Source organism: Lepus europaeus, chromosome 7 (assembly GCF_033115175.1).
Source record: "Lepus europaeus isolate LE1 chromosome 7, mLepTim1.pri, whole genome shotgun sequence".
Taxonomy (NCBI): Eukaryota; Metazoa; Chordata; class Mammalia; order Lagomorpha; family Leporidae; genus Lepus; species Lepus europaeus.
The window spans coordinates 59,919,761-59,936,589 of NC_084833.1; the positions used below are offsets into that span (position 1 = coordinate 59,919,761).

Below are 16,829 nucleotides of genomic sequence, written 5' to 3' on the forward strand. Positions count from 1 at the left end.
CAAAAGTTTCCAGGATGAGGGGGGTTATAGTCTCCATCCTAGGAAAGGTTAAGGCTGATGTACAATCATGCCCGTAAATTACAACACACCTTGTAAAACTTAAGGGAGAAATGACTGCCTTGTATTGGTGAGGAGAGGCCTGACTCCAGAAAGTTATTAGAGAAAAAACACGTGTAGGTAATTTCAGAATAAGGTTTGGATAATCTTGGAAATAAGTGAATAGATTCTATTAGAGAGTTATATGTATACATGGCTCAGAACACATGGTACATAAAAAACACCTAGGAAAAAATACATGGTGAATGAGGAGAGGTATGTGAATAACAGGTCCAAAGCAAGGTTGAAATGGCGGCAGTGGCCAGAGCCTGGGTCTGGTGGAAGGAGAGCTAGACTAGAAAAGCATGAAGCATCCTGGGTATTCTGAGCTTCTCAAGGACTAGGAAGCAACTAGAAAGATTATCTGCAAAGGACTGGATGATTCAGGAGGAGGCAGGAACCTGGAATAGTGGATTTGCATGCAGACAAAGGATCATGAAAATATTCTGTTGTGATGATATCTGTAATCTCTCAACACAATTATCAAAAGAACTTAGCTTATCCACTGGGACTTGCTTCTGATTAAGACATACTGCTGCAACAACATAGGAAAGTGAATAGATTTTCAAGGAATGTTCTCCTGGGCAAGAGAGAGAAGTTGCAGAGGGGAGGAGAAAACCACCTGCTCAGATTGAATGTGTTTTGAGCTGCAGCATTGTTCAGGCCAGCATGGTTACAGGAATGGTACCATCATGTTGAGTGAGGTGACCCAGACAAAGAAAGACAAATATCACATGTCCATCCTTATATGTGGAAGCTAATTTTTTTAAAAAAATAAAAAAAAACCAAAAAAGAAGGAAATGCCTGTGTGTATCAGATTTATGGCAAATGATCAGTGATCATTTTCAAATTTACTATATATGAGGAAAATTGGCATCATTTATTTGGTTATTGTTTAAAGCTCTTGCCTATATTCCTGCTAAGTATTATTACTTTTTATTCATTAAACTCCTTATTTAGTGGAGCACTAAACCTTTTACTGTAACATAAATTTGAAATGTTACCTCAAAAATAAATTTAAAACTACAAAGAAAGGAAAAAAAAGCAATAAAACCTGGACTGGCATGGCAGGAAGGACTTCCAAAGGAAGTTTTCAACTTACCCACCTGGCCCCCACCTCACAAATACATACACATGCATACACACACATACCTGCATACATGTTCACATATGCACAAACATACTTCTCCCACTTGCTGAAAATCTGTTTGTATTGACCCTGGTATGAACTTTCCATTCAGCTACAACACAACTTTCTCAGCAATAGGGACCTCACTATTCCATGCTGGTCATTATTAAATTCTTCTGTGCCCTGAAGATCTATTGCCAATCAGCACTTCCCTATGATAAACACCATGCAGTACTGGGTGACAAAGTCCTGGCCCTACTCAAAAAACCATCTTTTCAACTTTCAACCATAGATCAAAAAGAATCTCTTCTCTCACAAATACTCTAGCATACTCACCACCTACCCTGAAGTCTTCTCTCCAAGCTACTTACAGTTATATGAAGTGCTACAAAATACAATTTCAGGATAGAGTGAGAGGAACTCAGAGGGGAAAACCTAACTTTTTCTTGCAAATCTGGAAATTTTTCCTTGAAAAATGACATGCTAGAAATTACTGGACATTTCCCAGGCTAAATGGAGAAGATGGGTATTATGTGGTCAGGAAAAAAAAAATTACCATGGCCGGGGGTGGGATTTAAGACAACTCTTTGACAAAAACAAATAAAATCTGGAGAAACTGAGAACTAATGGGAACTAAGTGAGTTAGGATATTAAAATCATTGATTTTTTTACATCTAGAAAATATAGGAAAAATGGAAAAAAGAATCATTTCTTGCCCATATTCAGGGTCCTGGAGCACTTACCATATCCTGATGCACTTTAGTCAGCAGAGAATTATCTTAGGAAAATATAAAATGATTTTCTGTGGCCTGTGCTAAAATTGAGGATAGAGTAATTTGCCTTAAAAAATGATTACAAGTCCAGAATTTGTGGTGCCTGTGTTAAGCCCTGCTGCTCTGCTTCCTATCCAACTCCCTGTTAATGCTCCTGGAAGCAGTGGATGATGGGCCAGGTGGTTGGGCCCCTGCCATTCATGTGGGAGACCTATATGAAGTTCCTGGATCCTGGCTTCATCTGGCCCAAGCTTGCTCTTGTGGCCACTTAGGGTGTGAATCAGACCTCTTTCTCTCTCCCTTTCAGTCTTTCTGTCTCTCTGTTTCTTTGCCTTTCAGATAAACAAATAAATCTTAGGGAAAAACAAACAAACAAAAAACAAAGAAATGCTTACAGAGGTCAGAACACCTAAAAGCTGAGAGACTTGGAAATGTTTTTCTTCCCTGTTTGTTGCTCTGTGTTCCTGTTTCACCTCCAAGACCTCCCATGTTTTTTAATTCTTTAAGTGGACCACATATTGGCCTGCCTCTGGATTGATTTGCTTGTCATGCCCCAAATGACCTGATACTGAAAGGAAGATATCTCAGACTGCAAGTCAATATCTCTCTTGTCCTGTCCTCCTGTCTCTTTGCCTCCTGTCTTTTCTTAAAATTCTTCTTGAATTTTACATCCATCCTTCTCCAATGTCCAGAGTTTCCCCAGCCATATAGGGGTCAGGTCTCCTTGAAAGGGATCTTAGAATATTTTCCTGAGGTTAAGATTTGTTCAACAAGAACATTTCTAGTTGGGTGCAGGGAAAAGAGACCATTTAGTATTTAATCTAGTACAATCCTTGTGTAATAGGGGACAACCAATTAGCAGAAAGAAGATAATAGGGGACAGTGAATACCCCTGCAGCTAGACGGAATTGGAAGTGAATCCCACACTCACTGTAACTGTATTTACTTTACTTTTGTGCACATTTATTTTATTAGATAGAGGATAGAGATGTTAATACCTGCCTTAGAGAATGGCTCTGAGTATATAATGTGAAATGTGAATCTTTACCAACCTTTGCATTTTAGAATTCCTCTATCTCAAGCTCCTGCCTCAAGTATTCTTTGAAGAATCAATCACATTCAATTTGACCTCAATTTCCCATAAAGAGTGCTCTTCGCTTGTCACTGTCTCGTTGACACTCAGACTACCTCTGTGAGGGAAAGAAGGAGATGGGGTGACTCACCTAACAGATGAACATCTAAATAAGATACACTGTCTTGAGTAACCCAAGACAGTGTGATGGCAGAACTGTTTCTATAATCAATAGTGTTATCAGATGCTTTTGTTTCATCCCTCACCTGTAATCATGTTTAGGAAATGCTTCCTATCATTCTACCATACAGGATCACGAAGGTAGGAATGTGATTATCCACTAATGAAACATCCAGGTGTTTCAAGCTGTGGAGTAGGTGTCAGAGTCTTTCTGGAAGCTGCTACAGGAAGCAAGGCTGGAAGATAAAGGGCTTGAAGTGCTCACCACAAGTGGAACTGACCTCTGAGTATCAAGTGGGATGGGGGATGCTCCCTTCAGCAGGTCCTTGCTATTGCATTGGTATCTTCCTAGTCCTATGCCTGCAGTGATGCTGCCCTCCTTTTAAGTTGTTCAGAAGCCCTGGGAATAGAGCAATGAGGGTGGAGTTAGTTACCTGGAAGAGCAATCAACTACATAGTTACATTATCCTTTCTCAATACCCAGAAATCCCTAAGGGAAATAAGAGAGGATACAGTCAGTAACTCTGTGAAATTAGAATAACAATAGTATTTAGCTAATATAATAAGTAAATTATAATAGTAAGTATATTATTATATTATATTAATATTATTATATTATAATAATAAGTATATTATTATTATATTATTATAAAACCTCTGCCTTACATAAAATATAATATAGAAATTATCTAATAAAACTATTGTTGGGTAATGATATCCAAGAGAAATAATACATTAGCCTAATGTAATCAACCACAACCACTTGCATGGACATGAATTTATCAAGGAAGGACTGGGGCATGGAATTGTTGATATCCAAAGAATTTCAATGGTTCTCCATAACAGGAGATGACAGAATCCAAGGGTTATGCTAGTGAGAGAAAAAGTTCCAGATTGGATTAGGGTAAAGATTTGTGAAGATTAATTAAAAAGTTAAGAAGACCAGGCTGTCCCAACATGTGGTGGCTAGAGAGAGTGGGCCTCTCCAGAACTCAACATTAAGGAGGATTTAAAGTGCTGAACCACTGGGTTTTGATTGGTTGTAAATGCTGGTTCATTGGCTAATTATCTGATGGAAAAGAGAAAGAAAAATGTGCTTTGTCTTAAAAAATTCCCATGCACACAACTTTCTAAAATTATTCGAAAATATTCTTTTTGTACCATTGATTTAACAAGAGAGAAAGAAGATTTGTATAATTGGTAAGAGGATGCTTTAAATGATAATTAATATGATCTAGATTTGACCCAGATATTCCACATCTGAAGTCTGGTAGTGGGGGATGGGCCAGAGACACAATGGAGAGGACAATAATGAAGCAGTATGGGGACATTCACAAAGAACGGTGGAGTTCTGAGCAACATAAAGATATTTCCATGAGAAAAGAAGGAACTACATGGATAAATCTGGTTGAAATGATAATTTTAAACAATTCTATCAGAAAAAAGGAAACTATACTCAAATCTTGAGTTTGAATTAGTATTCAGTATCTTTTGAGGCAGATTATCACATTTAAAGCTGGTGAGTTAAAAATCATACATATATATGAATTCTAATCTATTTTCATGACTTGTTAAACTCTGTAGGACGTGAACAATGTATTTCATAAGGCTATATGATTGAATAAAATATTTTATTGCGGACTTTATTCCTTTGACATCAACGTTACACATCTTCCTATTTCCAAACTTCTTCTCTTCCTTCTAACTCACTCATTACACCTTAAATAGTACCATAGTTTTCCATACATGGTTAAGATTAAAATAGGCTTGTGAGTTCTTTCAAAAGTCTCCCAGGTGTCACTGGGAGTGTTTTACCTAAGCACATGTACTGACAATAAGGATGAGATTTGCTTCAAGAGAGTCAGTGTTTAACTGAGAAGTTGAGGGATTCCTTGTTTTCCCAGAGAACATCCTTAGATTTTGAGAATATCTTTAGTTTATGAATGAGAAAAAGAGAGTGAAAAAAGCTTGTTGCCCACCAGAAAAAAAAGGTGAAAGAAAAAGTAAGGAATGCACACTCATCATGTGGGGTTAAAACATGTAATGAGGAGTAAAATAAATATAAGGGTCAAAGAAACATTTGTGGATCTATACTTACTCATTTCCAATTCATTTACTCATTTATAAACTATTTATTAAATTTCTACTATCTTCCAGACACTACAAGGATCAGTGGGTATAACCTGAACACAAAACACGCAAGTCATCCCTTATGGTGTTTAAAATGTACTTGATCAGACATTTAAAGAAGAAAGAGTACACAGATAATATTTGGCTACACTTATGATGTGTGAAATGAGAAGAGCAATAAAAAGCAAAAAGTGCTGTTAGAACGTGTAATGGAAAGAGGGTGGAGTGGGACAAGCAAGCCTTGGTATACAGGAAGGCTGTTGTGAGGGAGAAGGACACTGGTAAAGAAAGACCCCTGCAAATCCAAAGAAAACAAGGCTCTCAGATAATGTGTCCCTCTCCTCTTATCCACTAGCATTTGGGTGGTTATATGGCAATGACTTCAACCCAATACAGCTTCTTCTGAAACACTTTTCTATCACAAACAAACTTACCCTCTGTAATCTCCACTTTAGCATCTCAGAGACTACTTTCCCCAAGTGCTTTTAACAATGTCTCAGCAGAAAGAATTAATGTATTCCCCAAAACCAGCTTTCTTCTGGAAGTATACAAATTCCTGATTCCCAAAACTCTGCACTCAGGGCTTATACTCAATATATGAATATATTCTCAAATAAGGGGCTTTGCTCTTAATTGTTCCAAGGCCTGAATAGATTTTCAGTTTCTATGAGTATACTTCAAAAATTTCTGGGAAAATTGAATGAAAAGATAAATTTGGGAGAGGCATTTGGCATAGCAGTTAAGATGTCACATTAGATGTCCATATCCTGCATCAGAGGGCCTAGGTCTGCGCCACCATTGATCCCAGCTTCCTGATAACGTGTAGCCTGGGAAGCAAAAAGTTGTGACTCAAGTTGGGTCCCTGCCAACCACCTTGGAGTTTGTGACTCCCAGCTTTGACTTGGCAAAGTCCTGGATTTTTTGAGCATTTGGGAGTGCACCAGCATATGACATGTCTCTGTCTGTCTGACTCTATGTCTCTGTCTCTCTGCCTATCAAATATATACGTACAAATTTTCTAGAAAGGAGACCCAGGTGGCACAGTGGGTAAAGCAGCTGCCTGTGACACCGGCATCCTATATGAAAACAGATTTGTGTCCCAGCAGCTCCACTTCTGATCCAGCTGGTAGCCCAGGAAAAGCATCAGAAGATGACTCAAGTGTTTGGAGCCCTGCTATCCACATGGGAGACCTGGGTGAAGTTCCTGGCTGTTGAATTAGACTTGGACCAGGGAAGGCCCTTGCAGACATCTGGGGATTGAACCAACAAATGGAAAAGCTCTCTCACTCTGTCTCTCCCTCTCTGTAACTCTGACATTCAAATAAATAAATAAACCTTTTAAAAACTTTCAAGAAATATAAATTTATTTTGGGGTAAAGTTTTTTTAAAAATTTGTTATTTATTTGAAAGGTAGAGTTACAAAGAGAGAAAGAGAGAGAGAGAGAGAAAGAGAGAGGTGTCTTCCATCCACTGGTTCACTCCCCAAATGGCCTCAATGATCACGGTTTGACCAGGCCAAAGCCAGGATATAGGTCTCCCACATGGCTATAGGGGCCCGCAGACTTGGACCATCCTCTGCTGCTTTCCCAGGAGCATTAGCAGGGAACTGGATTGGAATTGAAGCAGCCGGGACATGAATAGGTGCCTATATGGGATGCTGATACTTCAAGCTGTGGCCACAGTGCCACAGTACTGACTGGGTTAAAATTTTTTGAAATTCATGCATACTAGAAGTTTTCAAAAGGTACATGGAAAATGCAAATTAGGAAAATTATATATGGAGAGAATATATATGTTTGTGTATTATACATGGTTATGCATATTATGAAAAAATTATACACGATAGGATATATATATATATATATAGGTGTGTGTGTGTGTGTGTGCATTATATGTAGTACCTTAAAAGTAAAATATAAAATTCTAGTGACAAGAAAATATTCAATGCATTATTTTGGAAAAATTTCAAACCATATAAAGTGAGAGTATTTTTAGTTCCTTTCTTCACCATCACAGAAATTTTCAGGAGTCATTATTAATTTAGTGTGGTTTTGCACCCATAAACAAATTATTTATGAGCTTAAATGGTTTTGAAAAAAGTGCTATATTTTGGACTTATGTACATACACACATACATATTTTAATAATTTGATTTTTTGTGCTTAAGCCACGAACACCTATTGATCTGGAATCCTTTCATTCATCTGTCCTTCCATCCGTCCTTCCCTCCTTTCCGTCTTCCTTCCTTCCTTCCTTCCTTCCTTCCTTCCTTCCTTCCTTCCTTCCCATAAGGAATATTACATAATATACACAAATTTGAGTTCATTTAACTACCTATTAATGGTCACTTGTTTGGTTTTTAACTCCATTTTAAACATTGGTAAGGTGAAAATTATTAAAGTCTCTGTGACAATGAATAAAGATTGGAGTATAAATCTAAAGCAGTATTAAGAATTAGAATATTTTATTGAAGATCATGTGCACAAAAACTGTACTATGCTAAGCAACGCATACTGTATGAAAATGCCTGTTCCCACACATTCATTAACATGTACCACTTTCAAGCTTTCTAACGTTGACAAGGTAGTGAGCACTCCCTCCTTCCCTGGAATGCCTTTGGTAATGAAACTGACCTGAGGGGACATGGTCTCAACAGCCCTAAATGCCTTAATATTTTCTTTGAAGAATGAGTTGGATCAACCCCTGGCGAATCTGCTTGGTCTTAACACTGTAGATGATAGGATTGAGCACAGGTGGTACCAGAAGGTAGACATTGGCCAAGAGGAGACGGACAGCAGGCACTGCGTGCTTCATGAAACGGTGCACTAGAGCCACGCTGATCATTGGCACATAGTACACAAGGACTGCACAGATGTGTGACACACACGTATTGAGGGCCTTCCGACGCCCGTCCCCAGAGGTAATGCCCAGAACTGTATATAGGATCAGCACATAAGAGACCACAATGAGCAATGAGTCCAGCCCAAATGTGGAAGTAACAATGCAGAGCCCCAAAATGCTGTTGGGACGAGTGTCCCCACAGGGCAGCTGGATTAGATCTGAGTGCAGACAATAGGAGTGAGAGAGGTTATTGCGGCCACAGAAGGGCAGACGTTTCAGGAGGAAGGGCAGTGGAAACATGAGCACCACACTCTTCATTCCAAGTGCAGCCCCAGTACCAGCAATACGGGGTAAGGTCAGGATGGTAGTGTAGCGCAGGGGGTTGTAGATGGCCACGAAGCGGTCCACAGACATGGCCAGCAGAACTCCTGACTCCATGATGGAAAACGAATGTATGGAGAACATCTGCAAAAGGCAGGCTTCAAAGAGGATCTCATTAGTACCAAAAAGGAAGATGCCCAGCACGGTGGGCAGCGTGGAGGCAGAGACACCAAGTTCTGCAGAGGCCAGCATGGCTAGGAACAAGTACATCGGTTGGTGCAGAGAACTGTTTTTCTTGATCACGGTCAGGATCAGACTATTTCCTATGATGGCCACAAGATATGTACAGCAGAATGGGAAGATGAACCAGGGGTACACTGTCTCCAGACCAGGAAGACCAGTCAACAAAAAATACTTTGGGGTGCACTGGTTGCTGTTGAACATGTTTTAGTGTTTGTAGTCTGAGAAGTTTTGTTCAGGCAGATGACAGCAATGTAACCTGTGGCAAGGCATATAAAATTAATTGATTGTAGATGATAGTGACCTGCCTAGTACTATCTATCAATTCGTTTATCTCCTTTCAATCTTTTTGGTCTTCAAGAGAATATTGAAAGTAGCCATGACTTAAAATTAGGAATATATCTAGAATAAGATAATATTACTCACAATTTGAGCTAATTCTCTTGGTGATAATTTGAAGTTTCCCATTTCTTTAGCTGGCATTGAGAGGCTTGAAAATACATGGTGATTATAAAGTAAATTGAAAGTATGTCATTGTAAAAAATAAAAGAAAAAATAAGAAAAGAAGGAGGAGGGATTGTGGGTTCTTAAAACTGTATATATGAAATACATGAAACCTGCTCCCTTCATATAAACAAAAAATTTAAAGACATTTTTTGAAGTATGATGATATAAATAAAGTTATAATTTGTCATTCATTCTATAAAATCTTGTGAGACCATGTTGAATTTTCAGTGACTGAGGGGACACAGTTGAGAAAAATTACTTCAATGCTCATGCAGAATTGTCCAGCAGATAGACTCCAAGTGCCCATTCCTACTACTCCAAGCACTACCAAAATTCCTCCATTGGAGATACGGGATCATCTAGCTTTTCCTGACTGCTTAGATTGCTAGTGATTTTACTGATATATCTTATTTACTATTTGCAGATTCCATACCTTCAATTTTTGGATTTCACACCAGTATGCTTAAGAGGTAGGACTGCAGGCTGAGTCACCTTGCCTCAGTGGAATTGTGGATCAATCACTCTTTCTGCAGTTCAACGTTTCTTCATCTGTAAAGCAGGCATCATTATAACACCTAGCCCTGCATATTTGCTTGAGCCCTAAACAAATTAACACTTGATTATAGGGAGTAGTTAGTATATAACACATTTTCAATGTATTATTCATGCACTTATAATGCTAAATATCATCAAAACAAATATTTTTTTTTCCTATAGGCACTTTTTTTTTAATTGAAGATGCTTCTTCCTCTTCCTTGTGGATAGTGTTCAGTTTTTGAAATTAAACATCTTCTTAGTTATTTCAAATGTCTAGACTGAGGATATCATGTTTGCATCTTTAACCCAGCCTTATTAAACAGAGAAATTTCAGTTATCTAAAACATCCCTCAGAAAGAACTTGACTCTGTTCCCTGAGGCAAGAGAGACTTGTCATGTTGTTGATTCTCCAGATCCTCAAAATTACATAATCACACCAATTTTCCAACTTGGAAGGGTGGGAAATTGGCCTTTTACTTGATTTGCCAAGGTCACAGAGCTACTCTATAGAAAACGAAAGTTAGAAGACAGCCTGGACGAACGCCACATAGGGAAAGCAGAGGTAGATGAGAGGTAGAGGGGGCGATGTGGCTGAATCAGCCACATAGGAAAATGAAGAAGGCGTGAAAAGCATTGGGCATCAGGCATTTGGTTTGAGAGCAGATCCTACAGGTTCTGAAATTGGATGCATGGGTTAGAGGAAGGGACAAGTCCTTTGGTTGAGAAGACCAAGTAAAGGACAAATTTAAAAAACAGAATCTAGTACCTCATTAAAAAATCAGATTTAGGAGCCAAATAGAAAATCCCCTGCATCAGTTCCTAAATCAAGACAGGAGAGCCAGATAATACAAACCCTAATGTTCCTCTATTAGCATGAGACCTTCTGCCACATAGAAGTTTGTATCCTCAGAGACTCCTCCATGATGCGAAAACACGGGAGATGCAGTGTGCACCTGGGATGAGCCGCATCTCAGAACAAAAACTTCAGCTTCTACTCACCTGAACAGACTTTCCATCCTTCTGATCTCATGACCTGAACCTGCAGAGCAAACCCAACCCCTGCTTTGTGAAGGCCCAACCGTCCCTCACTATAGCTGGTCCTGGGCCTGGTACCCAGATCACTGGCTAGAGGCAGGGATTGGCTGGCCTTTATGCCTATCATGACTCCAGAACTAGTCTCTCTCCTGTGGCCTGCCAATCCACTGGGGAAAAAAAGCAAACCAGCCTTAGGAGAATATGCTGCCTCTGGGTCTGTAGGAATAATCAGGCCAAGAATAGAGGACCCCAAGGACACTCTCTGGGGGAATCATAAGACAAATTCTGAGAGAATATAGAAGAAAATGTGGTGTGATTTTCTTTATGCATATGCAAGTGTGTAAGTTTGTGTAAATGTACACATGAACATATGCACAGAACAGTGCATGCATATATATGCAAGTATATGCATCACTATTCTTTTTCAGATTGAATTTTATTTGCAAGTTTACACGAATCCATGAGAATGAATATCCATGCATACATACATGTACTGACCGAATATGTGTACATTCACGCCCTTATTTGAGGGCACTTCAAAAAACTTTGTGGAACATATGGATTAAAAATAAGTTTGTTTTGGTGAAAACTTTTTGAAACCTATATAGTTTTCTCATAGTGTGTATTTGTCACAAAATTTTTGAAGATTCTTCCTATGTGTAGCTTTACATTTTTTAGACCAAAATAAAATTATCTTTAAATTTTTTAAAATTTTATTTCTTGAGAAGCAGAGGCAGATATAGACAAGCAGAAAGAGCTCTCATCCTCTAGCTCCCTCCCCAAATGCCCACAGTGGCCAAGACTGGGCCAGATTGAAACCAGGAGCCTAGGTTCAAGTCCTAACTCCTGCTTCCTGCTCATGTGTACCTTAACAGGCAGCCACTTATGGCTCAAGTAGTTGTGTCCCTGCTAACCTGTGTAATAGATCTGGACTGAGTTCCCACTGAAACTGAAATCAAAGCACTTGATTTCACTATTTTACCTCTGTGATTCTATTTTCTAATTGTGAATGTATAAATGACCCCTGGACCCCAATTTCCTCCTCTTTGAAATAGGAATAATTTTACTTTCTTTAGAGGGTATATGCCCATCAACAGTAGACTGGATAACGAAATTATGGGACATATACTCTATAGAATACTATATAGCAGTCAAAAACAATGAAATCCTGTCATTTGCAACAAGATGGAGGAATCTGGAAAACAATATGCTGAGTGAATTAAGCCAGTCCCAAAGGGACAAATATCATATGTTTTCCCTGATCGGCGACAACTAACTGAGCACCAAAGGGGAAACCTGTTGAAGTGAAATGGACACTATGAGAAACAGTGACTTGATCAGCTCTTGTCCTGACTCTTGATGTACAATGTATTACTTTATCCATTTTAGTATTTTTTTTGTTCTAGTACTATTGGTTGAACTCTGTAATTAACACACATTTATTCTTAGGTGTTTAAATTTCAACTGAAAAGTGATCCCTGTTAAATATAAGAGTGGGAATAAGAGAGGGAGGGGATGTACAATTTGGGACATGCTCAATCGAACTTGCCCCAAATGGTGGAGTTAGAAACGTGCCAGGGGATTCCAATACAATCCCATCAAGGTGGCATGTACCAATGCCATCTCACTAGTCCAAGTAATCATCTTCAGTTCACAATTGATCACCCTGATAGGTCTAAGAGTCAAAGGGATCACATAAACAAGACTAGTGTCTGCTAATACTAACTGATAGAATCAAAAAGGGAGAGAATGATCCATCATGAGAAGCGGGATACACAGCAGACTCATAGAATGGCAGATGTCCTAAACAGCACTCTGGCCTCAGAATCAGCCCTTAAGGCATTCAGATCCAGCTGAAAAGCCCATGAGAGTATTTTAGGCATGGAAAGCCAAGACACTCTGGCAAGGAAAAAAAAAAAGAAGACCTAAATGAAAGATCTCTGTGAGTGAGATCCCAGTGGAAAGTATGGGGCCATCAAAGAAGGAGGTACCTTTCTCTGAAGGGAGGAGAGAACTTCCACTTTGACTATGACCCTGTCAGAATAAGATCGAAGTTGGTGAACTCAAAAGGCTTCCATAGCCTTGGCTACTCATGACTAGAGCCTAGGGAGATTACTGATGCCATAAACAAGAGTGTCAAATTGTTAAGTCAAAAACAGGAGTCACTGAGTACTTACTCCTCATGTGGGATCTCTGTCCTTAATGTGTTGTCCAATGTGAAGTGATGCTATAACTAGTACTGAAACAGTATTTTACACTTTGTGTTTCTGTGTGGGTGCAAACTCATGAAATCTTTACTTAATATATACTAAACTGATCTTCTGTATATAAAGAGAATTGAAAATGAATCTTGATGTGAATGGAAGGGGAGAGGGAGTGGGAGATGGGGAGGTGCGAGTGGGAGGGAAATTATGGGGAGGGACCATTGTAATCCATAAACTGTACTTTGGAAATTTATATTTACTAAATAAAAAAAATTTTAAAAAAGAGAATCTAATGAAAAATTTTAGTGGAAAAACTCTCAAACATAAGAAGCACTCAAAATATTATGAGTGTACTTTATCCCAAACAGAGTAACATTTCTGCAGTTTCCTTTTGAATTAGTCATTGCTTTTCTCTTATTCTCCTGTTCCTCTTATCCTTGGCCCTGAGAATGCCCACTTATGTTTTGTTTTAGATTGGGTGATTGAGCTAGTGGCCTCTCTGCCTTCATCCTGAGTTCTGTCCTAACAGCACTTCCCACAGATGGCCAGGTCATTTCCCCAGCCTCTTCCATATCTAGATCTGGGAGGTTTCCTTTTTTTTTTTTTTTTTAGAGAGAGAATTATATTATTTATCTGAAAGACAGAGTTAGAGAGCAAGGTAGAGATAGAGAGAGAGAGGTCTTCCATCTGCTGGTTCACTCCCCACCTGGCCACAATGGCCAGAGCTGAGCTGATCTGGGTCTCCCACATGGGTGCAGGGGCCCAAGGATTTGGGCCATCTTCCACTGCATTCTAGGAACACTAGCAGAGAGCTGGATAAGAAGAGGAGCAGCCAGGACTCAAACCAGCGCCCATATGGGATGCCGGCACTGCAGGCTAGGGCTTTAACCTACTGCGCCACAGTGCTGGACCCCTGGGAGGTTTTCAAGGCCAGAGTTGTGAGGATGATTTACTCATTTTCAGCTGCTTGGCTGGTTGCTCTTATATTCTGAAATATAACCAAGCCATTATAAACTTAGCATGCAAATACTCATCTTATGGAAGTATTTGTTATCATGTTGCCCTGTGAAGGCTCATGAGTAGGAATCTTGACTCAGTTTGGTCCACTAGTACAAATACCTACCTGACCATCTTAGACAGTTTTTATACTTAGAGTTTATCATTATTATTATGTTCTTTGGTTTGTGTCAACAAATCACATTGGATCTGTTAAAAATTATTTAAAATGAAAAAAGTTATTAACAACATGGACTGAATTTAAGTTTATAATGGAACCTATCTGAGGAATGCCTATGTCCAAGACTAGAGGCATGCTCAGGTTATGTAGGGCCTCTCAGGCCTAATCCACTGTGACTCTAGCCCCGCACTCCATGAGTACCCTACCCTCCACATACATATGCCCTCACACACGCATATTTACATTGCACAAATATCCTGTTTACTTACCTCTCTCTCTAGGGTTAACTGATTTCCATATTTTTCTATATATTATTCTCAACATAGTTATAATACTTCTCATACATATATGAAATTTTTTGGTTTGATTTTCAAAACTATATATGAAATACTTACATAGGTGTATATGCACATACTTTCTCACTATTCATAATCCACAGATATTATGACAATCCATGAGTAAATATTACATAAAAGTGATCCCATAAAGATACATGTACAACTTGTTTGCAATCACTATTATATTAGAATTTATTTACACTGTGCCATATTGCTACAGTTTATTTATTTTAATGGTGTATGCTATTATATAGCAACAGTATTACAATTGGCTTGTCAACTCTATTGAAGAACAACCAGGTTGTTTCAATTTTTGCACTTAGAAACAGCGCAACAGTGAACAATATTATAGAGGTATCCTTGTATGAGAGGTATAAGCATTTTTTTTTAAAAAAAGGATTAATGGTACATCATAGAGTGGGTACATAGCTCACATCTAATAAGTAATCCCAAGTAACTCTCCGTGGCATATACTAGTCTACACTGACCCCTACACAATTATCAGTGACACATCCTAATTGACATTTGGTATTATCAGATTTTTTTTTCAATTTTTTCTAAGTTATTGGTGAAATGTCTTATTTTGTCTTTATTTTATTTTGTTTTTGTCCTGATCTCTACTTAAAATGAACATGTTGTCATGTGTGTTTTGGAACACTAGTTTCACTCTTTTGTGCATTGCCTGTTCACATATTTGCTGAATTTCTTATTGGATTATCTTTTATATTCTCTTATTTGTAGAGGTTCATTATCTACACACACAGTGCATTATTACTGTATGATAAATGTTACAATGGGAAATGCAGAGTTCCGTGGAAGCAAACAAATGGAGCATCAGCTACACCAGCACTGGAAAAGGAGCCTGTGAGTGAAAATGTCCCTAAGAAAGCAATCTCAAAGCTGAGACTCCAAAAGGCATTGCATTTAGTCAATAATAGGGACAATCTGATTAGATTCGTGTCCTCTTGAGCCATGGGATTGTGACCTAGACACTTCTGTGGTAGTTTGTTGGTTGAAGTTTTGTCATATTATATGTCATTATGCAATATCTAAAAACAAAAGTGCCTAGAAGTGAACAGAGTTTAGAGTAATATGAGGCTTGAGGTGTTATCCGGGAGTCTTCAGGAAAAGTAAAATCAGAGATGAGACGTCTAGGGTAGGGTAAAGGGCTTCTACCAGGGAAACAGAGTAAGATGGAATCTCCTTCAGAAAACGCTGAGCAAGTTTTGTCTTAACCGGGAACTGGGGAAGTGCACATGAATTCTGATGAGACTCTGGAGTCAGGAAGATACTGCTTACTAGAAGAGAAGGACCTTGGCCAGGTAGAGAAGATGCAATAAGCCCAAGGAGCCTTGAAGGAGTTATATTGCTTGTGGAGAATTAGAGCAAATGACACTTACTTGTTCTCTGCTTGGTTCTATTTAGGGGGATTTGTTCTTTATTGTCCCTTTTCAGTTTTTTAAAATTTTAGTTGTTATACGAGTTTCATGTATTTCATATATATGGAATTAGGAACATATTGATACTCCCCACCTTACCCTCCCTCCCACCCATGCTCCAACCCTTCTTCCTCCCCACTCTGCTATTCCCAATCTTAATTTTTACAAAGATCTACTTTCAGTTTACTTAATGATCATAAAGTTTGTTTAGTTTTATTTTAGTTTCAATGTTTGCACAGTAAAGACAACTCTTTTTTTTCTTATTTAAACATGCATATATATTTATTTATTTGAAAGGCCATCCTCTAGTTCACTCTTCAAATGGCCACTTGCCAGACTGAAGCCAGGAGCCAGGAACTTCTTCCAGGTCTCCCACATGAATGTGGAGGCCCAAGCACTTGGGCCATCTTCTGCTGCATTCCCAGGCACATTAGCAGGGAGCTGGCTAAGAAGTGGAATAGTCGCGACTCGAACCAGCTCCCACATGGGATGCAGGCCCTGCAGGTGACAGCTTAACCTGCTACACCACAGTACTTGCCCCTAATGATGACGCTTGTTAAAGTCTTATTCTTGACAACTTTAGATTTCACCAAAAAAGGTAAGATCTCAGATGTAGAAAGAGGCATTACAACTCAAAGAGAAGATCAGTAATTTTGAGCCGTAATTCAAAAAAATAAATTCATCCATGCTTTATTCATGGTAAAGGAAAAAATGTTTTTGGGAACATGAAGTATTATAACAAGTACACAGGGCTATAAATATCTGCCCCGATTAGGACTTTTTTATAAGCTTTCAATGGCACGTTTAACC

The 16,829-nt window shown here is 38.8% G+C and overlaps 1 protein-coding gene across 1 annotated transcript; it reads right to left on the reverse strand.

The window, feature by feature from the left end:
* Positions 1-8,047: 8,047 nt before the first annotated feature.
* LOC133764502 (olfactory receptor 51I1-like) lies at positions 8,048-8,986 on the reverse strand. The gene has a single exon (XM_062198177.1). It carries the CDS (start codon positions 8,984-8,986, stop codon positions 8,048-8,050), a length of 939 nt encoding a protein of 312 aa, XP_062054161.1.
* Positions 8,987-16,829: the final 7,843 nt, after the last annotated feature.